Genomic DNA, 14,273 nt, shown 5'->3' on the forward strand with positions numbered 1-14,273 from the left:
AAGTGTGACTGACAGCTTTGCTTTTTTTTCTTTCTGGGGGTAGTTGGCAATAATTTATTGATTTTGATCATTTGTTTTGTTAAATCTATAAGGCTGTTTGTTTGTTTTTTAAATTTTCTTAAAATACTGTGTTGAGCTTTGTTAAACATTCACAAATGTAAAAAGGAAAGAATTGTAAACTTCAATATATCAGTCCTCTTGATTCATAAAGTAGGCTTCCTCTGTCCCTTTAATTCCCTCCCCCTGACCCCGTAGTTTAAAGCAAATCCCAGGCATGTAATTTCATCCCATATGGATTTTTCTTTTTTAAATAGCCACAGTGTCTTTTCACATTTGACAAAATGACCAATTATCTCTTGATGATAAAATACAGACCATATACAGATTTTATCAGTCCTATTAAAGGTAGCTTCTACTATCTGTTTGAATCAAAATCACACATTTGGTTGTTTGAGATCATTTGTTTTTTATTGATCATATTTTAGAATCCTGATTACCAGTTTCCTGAAAAGGTAGACTGCTTTTTTTTTTTTTTTAACCGATAAGTAACCACTTTTCCTACTTCCTACTTCATTACAAAGCAAAATGTGCTGTAACAGCAATTATAAATGAAATATATAACAGAGCACCTGATGAAAAATGTTCTGCTCAGAATAGAAAAATTTCTTCTTCTCTAGCATTGCTACTTCTATACCCTGTATTAGTTTTTAGTAAAGCCTTTAGTTTTTGGTAACATTTAATGAGGTTGGTTTGATTTAACTCATACAAATAGGTCCTTTAAAAAGTGTGTTTAATACCAATTTGGAGCCATACAGATAGATTTTATTGTAAGAAAGCATGAAACTGCCCAAATGTCAAACTTCACAGTTGAGCATGTCTGCTTTCTGAGCTGTCTTCTTCCTATATCCTTGCCTACATCTGAACAGATTGTCACCTGCCTTAGTTTCTGTGTCTGTGCCTTTGACATTTTTTGACCTCTAATTAAATAAGAAATACATATTTTTAAAAAGATCTTGTTTATTTGAGAGAGAGAGAGCACAAGCAGAGGGACAGAGAAGGAGAAGCAGACTCCCCGCTGAGCAGGGAGCCTGATGCAGAGCTGGATCCCAGGACCCAAGATCCTTACTTGAGCTGAAGGCAGACACTTAACTGACTGAGCCACCCAAGTAACCCAGAAATAATGTTTTATATCAAGATCTGATAACACATATGAACACATAGCAATTAAAAGTTTCTTGAAGCAGTGCTTATACTCTATTTGAAGTACTGTGATATTTCTATACTATTTCATCTTTTTATTTTAATTTTTTTTATTTTTAGAAAGAAAGAGAGCTTAGTGTGGGGGGAGGGAGAGAGGGTGAGGGGGAGAGAGAGAATCTTATGCAGGCTCTACACCCAGTGCAGAGCCTGACATGGAACTCCATCTCATGACCCTGAGATCATGACCTTAGCTGAAATCAAGAGTCAGACACTTAACCCACTGAGCCACCCAGGTGCCCCTCTATTTCATCTTTTTTTTTTTTTTTTTTTTAAATGCAGGCTGTAACCCATTGAGCTGATTCTATGACTTAGTTTGGAAAACACTTGCCATAGTGCTTGGAAGCACAAGTTTTATTTATTTATTTTTAAAAAGTTTAAGTTTAAATTCAATTAATTAACATGTAATGTATTATTAGTTCCAGAGGTAGAGGTCAGTGATTCATCAGTCTTATATAATACCTACTGCTCATTATATCACATGACTTCCTTAATGTCCATCACCCAGTTATCCCATCTCTCCACTGCCCCCTTCCAACAATCCTCAGTTTGTTTCCTAAGATTAAGAATCTCTTATGGTTTGTACCCCTTTCTGATTTTGTCTTGTTTTATTTTTTCCTCTCTTCCCCTATAGTTCTCTGTTTTGTTTCTTAAATTCTACATATGAGTGAGATCATATGACAGTTGTCTTTCTTTGATTCACTTATTTCACTAGTTCCATCCACATCATCACAGATGGCAAGATTTCATTCTTTTTGATGGCTGAGTAGTATTCCAGTGTGTGTGCGTGTGTGTGCGCGCGCGTGCGCGTGCACACGCGTGCACACACACCACATCTTCTTCATCCATTCATCTGTCAATGGACATCTAGGTTCTTTCCGTAGTTTAGCTATTGTGGACATAGAAACACAAGTGTTAGCAACAAAGGGATCTAGATTCAAATATCAGCTCTATCAGTTATTAGCAGCACATACATGGAACTCAGTTTAAATGTGCCTCTTATGCAGCTTTTCAGGACATAATGATTAATGCCAAGGAAAGTGTGATGGTACTCAAACTTACCTTAATCAGTTAAGATTCCTTAGGTCAATACACACATTAGCCCACATCAGAAAGGTATTCTTTCCTTACTTAGACCAGCACTCTAGTCTGTGGTTTCCCAGGAGAGATGACTTCAGGTGGCCAGAGTTGCAGAAATTTCTTTTCCCTGCCCACTTTTATATGACTTCTGCCACATTGCCATGTATCTCTGTGAAAAGAATGTTGTAGGGCTTTAACAGAGATTTTGTGATGGATGTGAAGAAAACTTTTTTTTTTTTTTTTTTTTTGGTAGATTCTTAATACACAGTAGCTGTCCAGTAAAAGGCAAAAAACTGGTCCCTTTGTGGGAAGGTATGGGTCAGCCTATCCTGAATGATGTATGCCAAAAGTATATTTTGTTTATGTAACCTCTACTTAGTACTTACCATGTGCCCAGGACAGGGCTTTATAATATTACTTTTTAAATCCTAATAAACAATGCTAGGAGTTAAGCACTACTATTAACTCCCTTTTACAGGTGAAGAAACCAAACTAGGTTAATTGACTTGCTCAGGGTCATGTGTGTAGTAAATAACAGGGCTGGGACTGAAACCTAGGAAATCTGGTCCATACTCAGGGCTCTTAACCACTATGCTATTGCTTATAACATAATCTCTTATTTAAAAAAAAAAAAAACTACAAAGCAGTAACTTTTTTTTAATTGAGGTATAACTGACATAAAACATTATGTTACTTTTAGATCTACTCTTAGCAACTTTAAATATATAATACAGTATTATTAACTGTAGTTGCCATGCTGTACATTACATCCCCATGACTTCCATGTTTTGTAACTGAAAGTTTGTACCTTTTGACCCCTCACCCATTTTTACCACCGTACCACCAATCTGTTCTCTGAATATAAAAGAACTTTTTTTTTTTTTTTGCTTAATGATTAGAGGGATGCTAGCCCTTTAAGCTGTATTCCAAATGATGAATTTAGATTTTTGAAGTTTAAAAATGCTTCAGGAATTTGTCTCAGAACACTTTCCAGTTTTTCCAGTTACAATGCTTATCTTTTTTTTTTTTTCCCAAAGATTCTATTTATTTACTTGACAGAGAGAGATCACAAGTAGGCAGGGGGGCGGGGGGAAGCAGGCTCCCCGCTGAGCAGAGAGCCCGATGCGGGACTTGATCCCAGGACCATGAGACCATGACCCGAGCCGAAGGCAGAGGCTTAACCCACTGAGCCACCCAGGCACCCCTACAATGCTTATCTTAAGTGGAAAAATAGAATTAGATGAGTAGGCTAGATAATTTTGACTTCTGGTGAGTGGTTATGAATTACAGATTACTTTTACATAAATTATACTGGACTGGGAATCAAAATAATGGCTCCAGTTTTTGATTCTCCTGTTTTCTAGACACCTAAATTGGGACAAGTCACCTATTCTGTCTGCCTTTGTTGTCCACCATCTGCCTATCCTAAATGGTAATGGATGTTTGGAAGTGCTTTTTAGAAATGTAAGGTGCTTGCTGTTCAAATTATTTACAACAATTAGATTATCAAGAAGTGGCTAGGTTTAGAAAAATCAGTCTAATCATTATTCTGTCTTTAGATTTGAAAAAAAAAATGATCTCTGTGCATGTGAATTATGCATACAAGCTAAATGTGTTCCCAGTATTTAGTAGAGGGCAAAATAAAATGTAAAGTTCAATGTATACTCTAGAGACTATGTTAAAATTATATATTCCTTTAAAGAAAAGCTGAATGACATTTAAATGACATTTTTCTGTTCTACAGAAACCAAAGGCAAATACCAAAGTAATTTGTAAGCGTTGCAAGGTAATGTTGGGAGAGACCATGTCATCAGGTAAGAATTTCATAATAAAAAAGCCAAAATGATTGCCTTCTTGTTAAAAAAGAGTAGAAGGAGATTTTATAGGAAATCTATATGGAAGATAGATAACTAATATATGTTGTAGAATTGATGATTTTTAAAATAGAAGTTAGGGGCGCCTGGGTGGCTCAGTGGGTTAAGGCCTCTGCCTTCGGCTTGGGTCATGATCTCAGGGTCCTGGAATCGAGCCCCGCATCGGGCTCTCTGCTCAGCAGGGAGCCTGCTTCCCCTTCTCTCTCTGTCTCTGCCTGCCTCTCTGCCTACTTGTGATCTCTCTCTCTGTGTCAAATAAATAAATAAAATCTTAAAAAAATAGAAATTAGCTAACATATCATCCAACATGCCAAGAAGTTTGTGTATTTTGACCTTTATAAGTACATAGTATTGAGTTTTAAGCATTGAGAAGTTGGGTCATTTTCAATATTTCATATCCTCTCTGTGGATATAAAGCAATAGTATAAAGTTTGTACCTGGGTCTGTCCTAAAGAAGAGTGGAGCTTTTTCCTCAGTACAACTCAGTCAGGATTGGTTGTTGGAGATGATGAAGAAGTTTTCTTGGCTGCCCTCTTCCTCAGGGCTGTATTTTAGGGCTGGGGATTGAAATGAAAGAAACCACATTCTGAGTTTTGTGCTCTCTTCCTGTTCTTTTCCCAGTAGTGTTCATTGTATTTATGTAAAGTCTATGTTATACCGCTTTCAAATATAATAAAATCCTGATAATTAAATCACCTCGTTATTTAAAGATAAGGTTTAAAAATGTCTGGAGAGCTACAACACTCTGCATTAGCTTTGTAGGTGATGAATAATTGTTTTTAATATAATTAGAAGATGGGATTTAAGTGAAGCTAGTGTACCTAAAAGAAGGCAGATGGTGGTCTTTTTTGTTTGTATTTTAAAATTATCAGAATCTGGCAAGTAGTTACTTGCTCAAAGTGAACAGAAAAGAAAGAATGAGTAGTGGTAGAGGATGCCACCCTCAGCATCATTTTGGAGAATGAAACGGAGCACTTTAACCAACAACTTAGAACAGTTTAAGGCTTTCAGTCAAATTAGGTGAATTGATTTTTTAAATTCTTTTCTCTTCTCCCTGAAAACCAGTTAAAACGTCAGTTAAGGAATAAAAAAGATGTACATCCACACAGACAAAGAAATATGGAGAGGAAGCGACAGTGATGTAAACAAGAGGTATACACAGACTGTTTTGAAAGCTGTAAAGCTGAGAGGTGTGGTAGCACACTTGGTAGCTCTGTAGTTCATCTGAGTGAGGAGGGAGCTGGCACCCACGGTAGAGCCACAGAGTTGGTCTCCTCAGAATTTGGAGGCAGCAGGTAACAGGGAAAGCAGTCTGAGACAAGGAGCTGGAGGAAGGATGCCTAACTCAACATTTTTAGATGGAGCTGTAAGACTCCTAAGATTCTTTCTCTCTTTACAACTTGCTTATACTCTCAAGGCAGGAGATTAGAAGACTCTTGAAAAATGGAAGGATACCAACCAGAGAAGAGATGTGGAGACACTGATTTGTAAGCTTCCTTCAACAATAGAGTGAACTTAGATTCAGCCATCCTATAGACAATAAGCCTTGTACCTACACCTGAGAGTTCTCCTGTTAGCATTTTATTACCTTACCCTTAAATATGAATGGATTGCTGAGAATCAACAGATACTTGAGCAAGCCTCTAACTATAAAAGAGACTGTAAAAGAGAAGTAAAGAAATAAAGAAGTAGACAGAATTAAGGCACTGAGGAGAATTGGAGTATGTATAAAACAGAACAAAATCTTTAACAAAAGTAATGTTCTTAGAGAAATGGAATAATACTGCCTCCATAATTCAAAGAATATAGAATGAAAGATGTGATTGCTTTAAAAACCTAATCAAAGGACTAGAAAATAAATTAAGGAACTATTTTATCTCATAAATCAGAACCAAAATTCAGAGATTGAAAATCGGAAAGGAATTAAAAAAAAATCATCACGTAAGTTTCCTGAAGATAGAGATATTGTCTATCTCATTTATCACTGTAACCTCAGCACTAAATATCTGGCATATAGTGGGTACCCAGTAAATATTTGTTGAATGAATGAATGGAGAATTTTAGGATATTCAGCCTCTAGCTAATAGAAATTCTAGAAAGAAAGAATAGAGACAACAGAGTTTAGGAAATTATCAAAGAACATAAATACTAAAAAAAAAACAAAAACAAAAACAAAACAAAACAAAACACAAAAAAACAAAACAAAAACCCCCAAAAACATTACAAGGCTATTTTCCAGAGCTAGGGCTTCAGTTTCTCAACTGAAAGGGCCCACTACACGTCCAGTATGACTAATGCAATGCCTGGGAAGCTATTCAAAGCTATATCATTGAGAAATTTCTGAATACCAAGGAAGAAGTTTCCGGAGGAAAAAAAGCAAGAGATCAGGAATTAGAATGACATTGAACTCTTAACAGCATTGTTGAAATCTAGAAGACAGTGAAGTAATGCCTTCATAATTTGGAAGGAAAAAGATTTTTAACCCATAACTCTATCACAGTCAAATTATCGAATCAAGTATGAAGATAACACGTACAGCTTTGAGAATGCAATGTCTCAAAACACAGACCTCAAATGTATATTTTCCTTAGAAATGTACCATAGGATATATCTCACCAAACCTAAGGATTTAACCTTTAGAGAGAAGACATGGGATTTGGGAAACAGATTATCTAACACAGATAAGGGAGTCCTAGGGTGAGGGACACACGGGGCAGGCCTTGGGAATAATAGCCTAGATTGAAGTGAAGGAGAAAAGACTGCAATAAACATTTTTCCAATTACAAAATGAAACTGTTACATTCTTTGGTTTGTTTGACTGCATGTAACAGTCTTGAGATAAGCCATTTCATCAGATGGGAAGAATTAGGTAAAAGTGCTTGGAAAACTAAACACATGAAAAAGAAAGCAGTTATTCACTGCAGGAAAATGGAAGGCTGAACAAGAAAGGAAACATTACCATGATATCATTATAGTCATAATAATGTAAGGTTCAAGGTAGGGAAAGGAGAAACTAGAAATTTAAGAGGGAGATTTTGGAAGCAAAAAGCAAGGGATGGGCTAAGACGATAACTTCTTCACAGAGCTCTGGGTGACTGTTAAATGCACACAGTAGATTCCAGAGAGTTCAATAAGAATTGAAAGCTCGGGGAGACCTGCACATTTCCCATGCCTTTGATTTCATTTCTCAGTCCACACACAGTTGGGCAGCAGAAGGTGGGAGCCTTAATGGTTTGAGGTATTTGATCAAAACCTGTCCCCGGATTTTGTTGACAGCTAACCTGTGCAGGTGTAATGAATACTCTCTAGGGAGCCAGGGTAAGCAAAATAAAACTGAGCAGAAACATTAGCGACTACACTTTGTGGGAAGACATATTTCATAGTTTGAGTCCAGGCTAGTTAATTGACTATTATAAGTCAACAACCCTTAAAAGAACAAAACAAAATCCAGAATAACAACATTATATTACATACAGTGTCCTACTGCCATTTAGAAATTATTAGACATGCAAATAAACAGAAAAGAGTGATCGATACTAAAAAACAGGACTCAAAATACAGGTACTGAATAAGTGCAAATATTAGACAAAGATGTTGAAGTGGCTGTTATAAATATGGCTAAAAATTAAAAGGGGGGGAACTCTTGAGTGAAATAATAGCACATCTCAACAAATTGGAAACTTCACAGAGAGAGGACCATTGGTAATTTCAGAGCTGAAAACTACAGTAACTAAAAAATTCATTAAATCAGCTAAACTATATATTTGAGATGACAGGAGGAAAAATAATCATTGAACTTGAAGGTATATTAATAGAAATTAAAGCAAAGAACAGAGAGGAAAAAGTCTGAATCAAAATGGATAGGACCTCAGAGATTTGTGGGACAATATCAAAATGTTTCAGTTAATGTGTAAATGGAATCTCAGAGGTAAGAAGAAAAAGAATAACTCATGAAAAAATATTTGTAGAAAACAATGGCTAAAATCTTAGCAAATCTGCTGAAATTCATTAACTTTTAGATCCAAGAAGTGCAATGAAAAGTAGGATAAACACATTATAGAACACTTCACCCAGGCACATTGTAGTCAAACTGATAAAAGCCAAAGATGAAGAATCTTAAAAGTACAAGAGAAGAATGAAACATCACATACAGGAACTTCGTGATACAATTAAGGCTGACTCTGCAGAAATAGTGAAGACATTAAAATGAGATATTCAAAATGCTGGAAGGAAATTAAGAAAAAAGAAACAACAAAAAACCTGTCAGCTAATAATTATATATCCAGCAAAACCATCCTTCAAAAATGAAGGCAAAACTAAGAGCATTTTCATATAGAGGGAGGTTACGCATTACTAGCAGATCTTCTCTACAAAAAATGCTAAAAAAAGTTCTTCAGGCTGGAGTGAAAGAAAACAAATGGACTGGAATCCACGGGAAAGAATGAAGATCAAGATAAATAGAAAATATATGGGTAAATTACCACACGAGCAAACTCAGAGGTTAGCAAAAAAGAATCCACCTTTTCCCTGCAATATGCCAGTTCTCTAAAATTTGAACTTTTATTTATTTATGTGTTTGTTTTTTAAAAATATTTATTTGACAGAGAGAGATGAAGCAAAAGAGGAAACACAAGCAAGGGGGAGTGGGAGAGGGAGAAGCAGGCTTCCCATGAGCAATCCCAGGACCCGGGTATCATGACCTGAGCTGAAGGCAGATGCTTAACAACTGAGCCACCCAGGTGCACCTAGAACTTTTATTTTGATTGGTTTGAGAAGTAAGGACATAAATTAAAGACTACACCAAAAGGGAACCTAGTAGACAACTCTGAACAAAATTTTGGGACCCTAAAGAGGCAAACCCTTACTGTGAAGGTGAATGGGAAGTGGAACGGCCCCGTGGAATTATAGACCTGTATCAATCCTTTGGTACTTCAGGGAATTTCAAGTCTTGATCTTGGTTAGTCTGCCTTGGAATAACTATAACACCCATACGCCTGGCAAAGTGAAATGCAAATCACCTCTGGAGTAAAATGCCTTCATTGTAAAACTCATATTATTCCCACAAATAATTTGTCAAGTACAGTGTTCCCCATACAACCAAAGATAAATAAGTACACAAGTAAACTAGACTTCCGTCGACAAGAACTAACAAAAGCAGCAAACAAACAGAAACAGACTTCTGTTATTAGAATCAACACACGTAAACTGGAACAATCATGCTTTCCTGTATTGAACAGTATAAGAGGTTTGAAGGTATCAAAGGCAAAGGAAACAACAGCAAGCATATTTGGAAAAGATCTACAATAGAATTTCTAAAAAATATATATAATGGGAATTTAGAATTTAGTGGATGATTTTTGTTAAAAGATTTTGCTTATTTACTTGACAGAGAGAGCACAAGCAGGGGGAGGGGCAGGAGAAGAGTTGGAGCAGCAGGCTCCCCACCGAACGAAGAACCCAATGTGGGGCTCAATCCCAGCATCTTGGGATCGTGACCTAAGCCGAAGGCAGATGCTTAACCAACTAAGCCACCCAAGCTCCCCTTTAGTGGATGATTTAAAGGCAGATTGTGTACAACTTGGAGAAACAATTCGTAAATAGAAGATAGATAAGAAGAAGAATCCATAATCCAGCACAGAGAGACAAGGCAAAAATAGAGGAGAAAGTAAGATGTAAAACATACACCAAGAAGATCTAACATGTTTATTTGCTTTTTTAGTTTTTACTTAAATTCCAGTGAACATACACTGTAATATTAGTTTCAAGTGTATAGTTTAGTGATTTAGCACTTACATACAACACCTGGTGCTCATTAAACAAGTGCCCTCCTTAATTCCCATCACTTGTTTAACCCATCCTCTTACCCACCTCCAGTCTTATAACCATCAGTTTGTTCTTTGTAGTTAAGATTTTCCTCTCTCTTTTTTTCCTCTATGAAATTTTTTAAAAGGGAAAGAGTGGAGTGGTGTGGAGAGGGGTAGAAGGAGAGACAGAATCTTAAGCAGGCTCCACACCCAGTGTCAAGCCAGATTCAGGACTTGATCTCACAACCCTGAGATGACCTGAGCCAAAATCGAGAGTCTGATGCTTAACTGACTGAGCCACCCAGGCGCCCCCATTTGTTTTGTTTCTTAAGTTCACATATGAGTGAAATTATATGGTATTTGTCTTTGGGTTACTTTACTTAGCATAATACTCTTTAGCTCCATCCACATTGTTGCAAATGGCAAGATTTCATTCTTTTTATGGCTGAGTAATATTTCAGTGTGTGTGTGTGTGTGTGTGTGTGTGTGTGTGTGTATACACACACCACCATTCATCAGTCAACAGACATTTGGGCTCTTTCCATAATTTAGCTATTGTTGATAATGCTGCTATAAACATCAGAGTGCATATATCGCTTTAAATTAGTATTTTTTTATTCTTTGGGTAAATACCTAGTTTTACAATTGCTGAATCATAGGGTAGTTCTATTTGAGGAACCTCTGTACTCTAACCAACTTTTAGTTAGACTTCTAGAAGGAAAAGAAATATAAGGGGCAATATTTGAAGAGATAATTGCTAAGAATTTTACAAAAGTGATAGAAACAGTAAGCTTAAGGTTGAGGAGGTCCAAGAATTCTAATTAAATGAAACCCAAGTAAGAGGAAAAGAAGTCTATAGTGAGACATACAAAATGATACAGCAAAACAAACAAAACCCAGAACATCTTAAAAACAATTGAAGAAAAATGACATCACTTTCAAAGGAGCAGTAATAATGAAAGTTTGAAGACAATGGAATCCAAGTGTCAGTGTGCACAAAGGTTAAAAACTGTTAACCTAGGATTTTATATGGTGAAAATGTTCTGCTGTAAATCAAGACATAGATATTTTCTGACAAAAACTAGAATAATTCATTTCTATTGGTTTGGTTTTTTTAATTAAAAGAAATACCTGTGGAAGAATAGAATTCTACCTTTAGAGAATAGAAGAAAATCATCCCAAATAGAAGGTCTAAATTCACGAAGGATTGGTATAGACAGTGGTGAATATGTGGGAGACATTAAGGGGATGCTAACTGCATAAAGCCATAATAATAATATCTTACAGGATTAAAATTATAGAATTAAGTTATAGTTCAACAGCAGCTAGAATAGAAGGGATCACTTCGTAATGTTAAAAGGTGCAATTCTGCATCTAGTAACATGATTTCAAAATAGCAAAATGAAAAATTGAACTTAAAGGAGAAGTAGATAAATTCATCATCATTGCTCTAGATATGTAATACGCTGTTAAACTGTCTATTGATTTTTTTTGCCTTTTTTTGTATGTTATATTGAACAATTGAAAACATTTTCAGAAAATGTACTGAGAATAACCCTCCATTTTACTTAGATAATTAAAATTATTTGGCACACCATTCTCAATGATTGCATAGAATTCACTTGCCTAAATGTGTAATTGTTTAGCCCATTCTCAATTTTTAGAGAATTTGTTTTCAGTTTAATTAATACAAGCATTTTTACAGGTATGAATATTTTTTGAGATAAATTCTTAGGTGTTTAATGATGGCATCAGAATATATTTAAGGTCTTCATTAAGTGGCTTTCCAGAAATGTATCATTTGCAGTTCTGATAGCAATATGTGTCTAAGTATACCCATTTCTCCATATCATCATCATTGCTATGTTTTGTCATTCACAAATATTTATTTGATGCTGCAGAATATCTCCTTTTGATTTATATTTTCTTTATTATTAATGAAAAGAAACATTTTTCATGGATTTTTTAAAAATTCAGAATGGTTATGTTTCTATTCATTTCTATCAGATACTTAGTTTACTGTTCAAATTTTTCTATAAACTAATTAGATAACCAGATTTGTTGGGAATTGTGCATTAATAGACTCAGTGAGATTCTGGGAAATACTAATGTGAGGTTTACAGCATCTTTTCCTGGGCTTTGGGACACTGTGATTCAAAAGCCTTTTCCAGTGACTCCTAGGTTTGTGACTATAGAAATGGGGAAATAAATGACTAGTTTCTACTAAGTGAGCTATGGCTGTAATGTGGTTGATTTTTCTAACCTTCCATGTGTGTGAACAGAGTGTCGCTGTGCCAGGATTCACTTGGGCATGTGTTCTAAAACACCAGGCCCCTCCAAGTCTCAGGATGCTCTCCTTGTGTCTTGTTGATGTCTTACACTAAGTCATTTTGGGAAAATTTTTACTGAAAGTGAATTTTACCAGTATGTGTACAAAATATTTAGTTTGGGATATTGTAATTAGGACCAGTATGCACACCATAAAAATGTTTTTCAATTTAAAATTAGATTTTAATTTTCCTATTTTTTTTCTAGAAACCACCAAGTTTTATATGACGGAGATAATTATTCAGCCATCTGAAAGAAAATTTTCTATCATACCAAGGTACAAATAGCAAATTAAGTTTATTCTGCAGTTTCAAATGTGGAGAATGATAGGTATGATTAATTATTTGGGAATTCATTTTTATTTATACCTCTCTTTATTTGGAAAAGAAAAATAAAAACCTTCAAGAAAGGCTTTGAGGCAATTGAACCAAACCACACATACAAAAGACTCGAGGATTCATTTATTGTTTGTTTATTACATAGTGGCATAAATAAATGTGCTCATCATATAAATCTTCTAAACCTGAAAGTTTTTTGTGCTTCTTTCTATTTGTCATATATCCAGGGTCTCATAACTTAATCACCAGTAGGTTTTTGAATAATTATTTCTGGGATTAATTTGACTTATTTAAATTTGAAACATGAGTCAGTTTTCAAATGACTCCTGTGTTTTCAAAAAAAAAAGTTACTGGGGCGCCTGGGTGGCTCAGTGGGTTAAGCCTCTGCCTTCGGCTCAGGTCATGATCTCAGGGTCCTGGGATCGAGCCCCGCATTGGGCTCTCTGCTCAGCGGGGAGCCTGCTTCCCCCCTCTCTCTCTCTGCCTATCTCTCTGCCTACTTGTGATCTCTCTCTCTCTCTGTCAAATAAATAAATAAAATCTTTAAAAAAAAAAAAAGTTACTTAGCCACTAAATCCATTAGCTTTTTCTTTCTTTTGAATCTTTTTATTTTGCAAACAGAAGTTAACTATTTCAGTTTATTTATGGATATCTAGATATCATAGCAATCTGAATATAACCTTAAAACTTATCCTCCTGTAAATATTTTGATTCTGTGCCTCAGCTCTGACTCTTTGAGGGGATGGATGCAAATGGAAGACATCATATATAATACTGTCTAATGTTTGGGATGAAATACCTCGCCTTTCTTAACTTACCGTTTAATGTGGGGCAGCACAAATGGAATATTGACTTGACTAATACAGTATTTTTTATTCAGTCAAGGGGAATAGTTAGGTTTGGGATGGGAAGTGTGTTAAGGATTGGAGAATAGGTTATAAGAAGACTGGAGGAAACACAAATACATTAAAATATATTAAAATCCAAAAAAAAAAAAAATATATATTAAAATCCACATTAGCACAGTCTGTGAAGGGATGGGCAGCGTATAGAAAAGTCAGGCTGCACACACGTCTGCCTTTTAGGTACCCTGTGGGTATTTTTGGGTCCTCTTGCCAGTTAGAGTTATTATGAGAGGCACATTGTGAAAATTTATTTCTATTCAAACAGGTCTCAGTTTGTACAGAGTGTTATCGCCCAGTGTCTAGTGGAACTCTCTGCTGCTAGAAGCACTTTTAGATTCACTATTCAAGGTCATGATGGCAAAGCGTACATCCTGGTAAGAAGTGATTTCTCCCAGCTTTCTGTAGCATGGTAATCCAGGGTCGCAGAAATTCGTTAGTCTTTCCATTCTTTTTTCTTTAAGTCTCAGGTCTAGAAAAGAAATGATCAGAAATTTGAGTTTGTAATATCAGTTTAATTCAAAATCAACTCCCTTAATTTGATTAACAATAGATCAAGTGCCTCTATGTGCTAGGTGCTAGGGATATAGAAAGAAATAAAACCTGATTCCTGCTCACACCACAAAATAAAGTTTTTCACTCTAAGTTGTTCATGGCTTTTCTTGGTCACTATAACTTAATTCTGTTTCT

The 14,273-nt window shown here is 35.6% G+C and overlaps 1 protein-coding gene across 3 annotated transcripts in view; it reads left to right on the top strand.

Moving 5' to 3' along the window:
- The window catches only part of UBE3D (ubiquitin protein ligase E3D), a 158,087-nt gene that overhangs the window by 34,395 nt on the left and 109,419 nt on the right, over window positions 1-14,273 (top strand). For all 3 annotated transcript variants that reach the window (XM_080805554.1, XM_080805556.1, XM_080805555.1), the window contains 3 exons: window positions 4,082-4,151; window positions 12,551-12,620; window positions 13,852-13,960. In XM_080805554.1, the coding sequence (XP_080661680.1) occupies window positions 4,082-4,151; window positions 12,551-12,620; window positions 13,852-13,960 (249 nt within the window). The remainder of the gene's footprint in view (window positions 1-4,081; window positions 4,152-12,550; window positions 12,621-13,851; window positions 13,961-14,273) is intronic.

The sequence above is a fragment of the Martes martes genome, assembly GCF_963455335.1.
Source record: "Martes martes genome assembly, chromosome: 6".
In the NCBI taxonomy this organism is placed as follows: Eukaryota; Metazoa; Chordata; class Mammalia; order Carnivora; family Mustelidae; genus Martes; species Martes martes.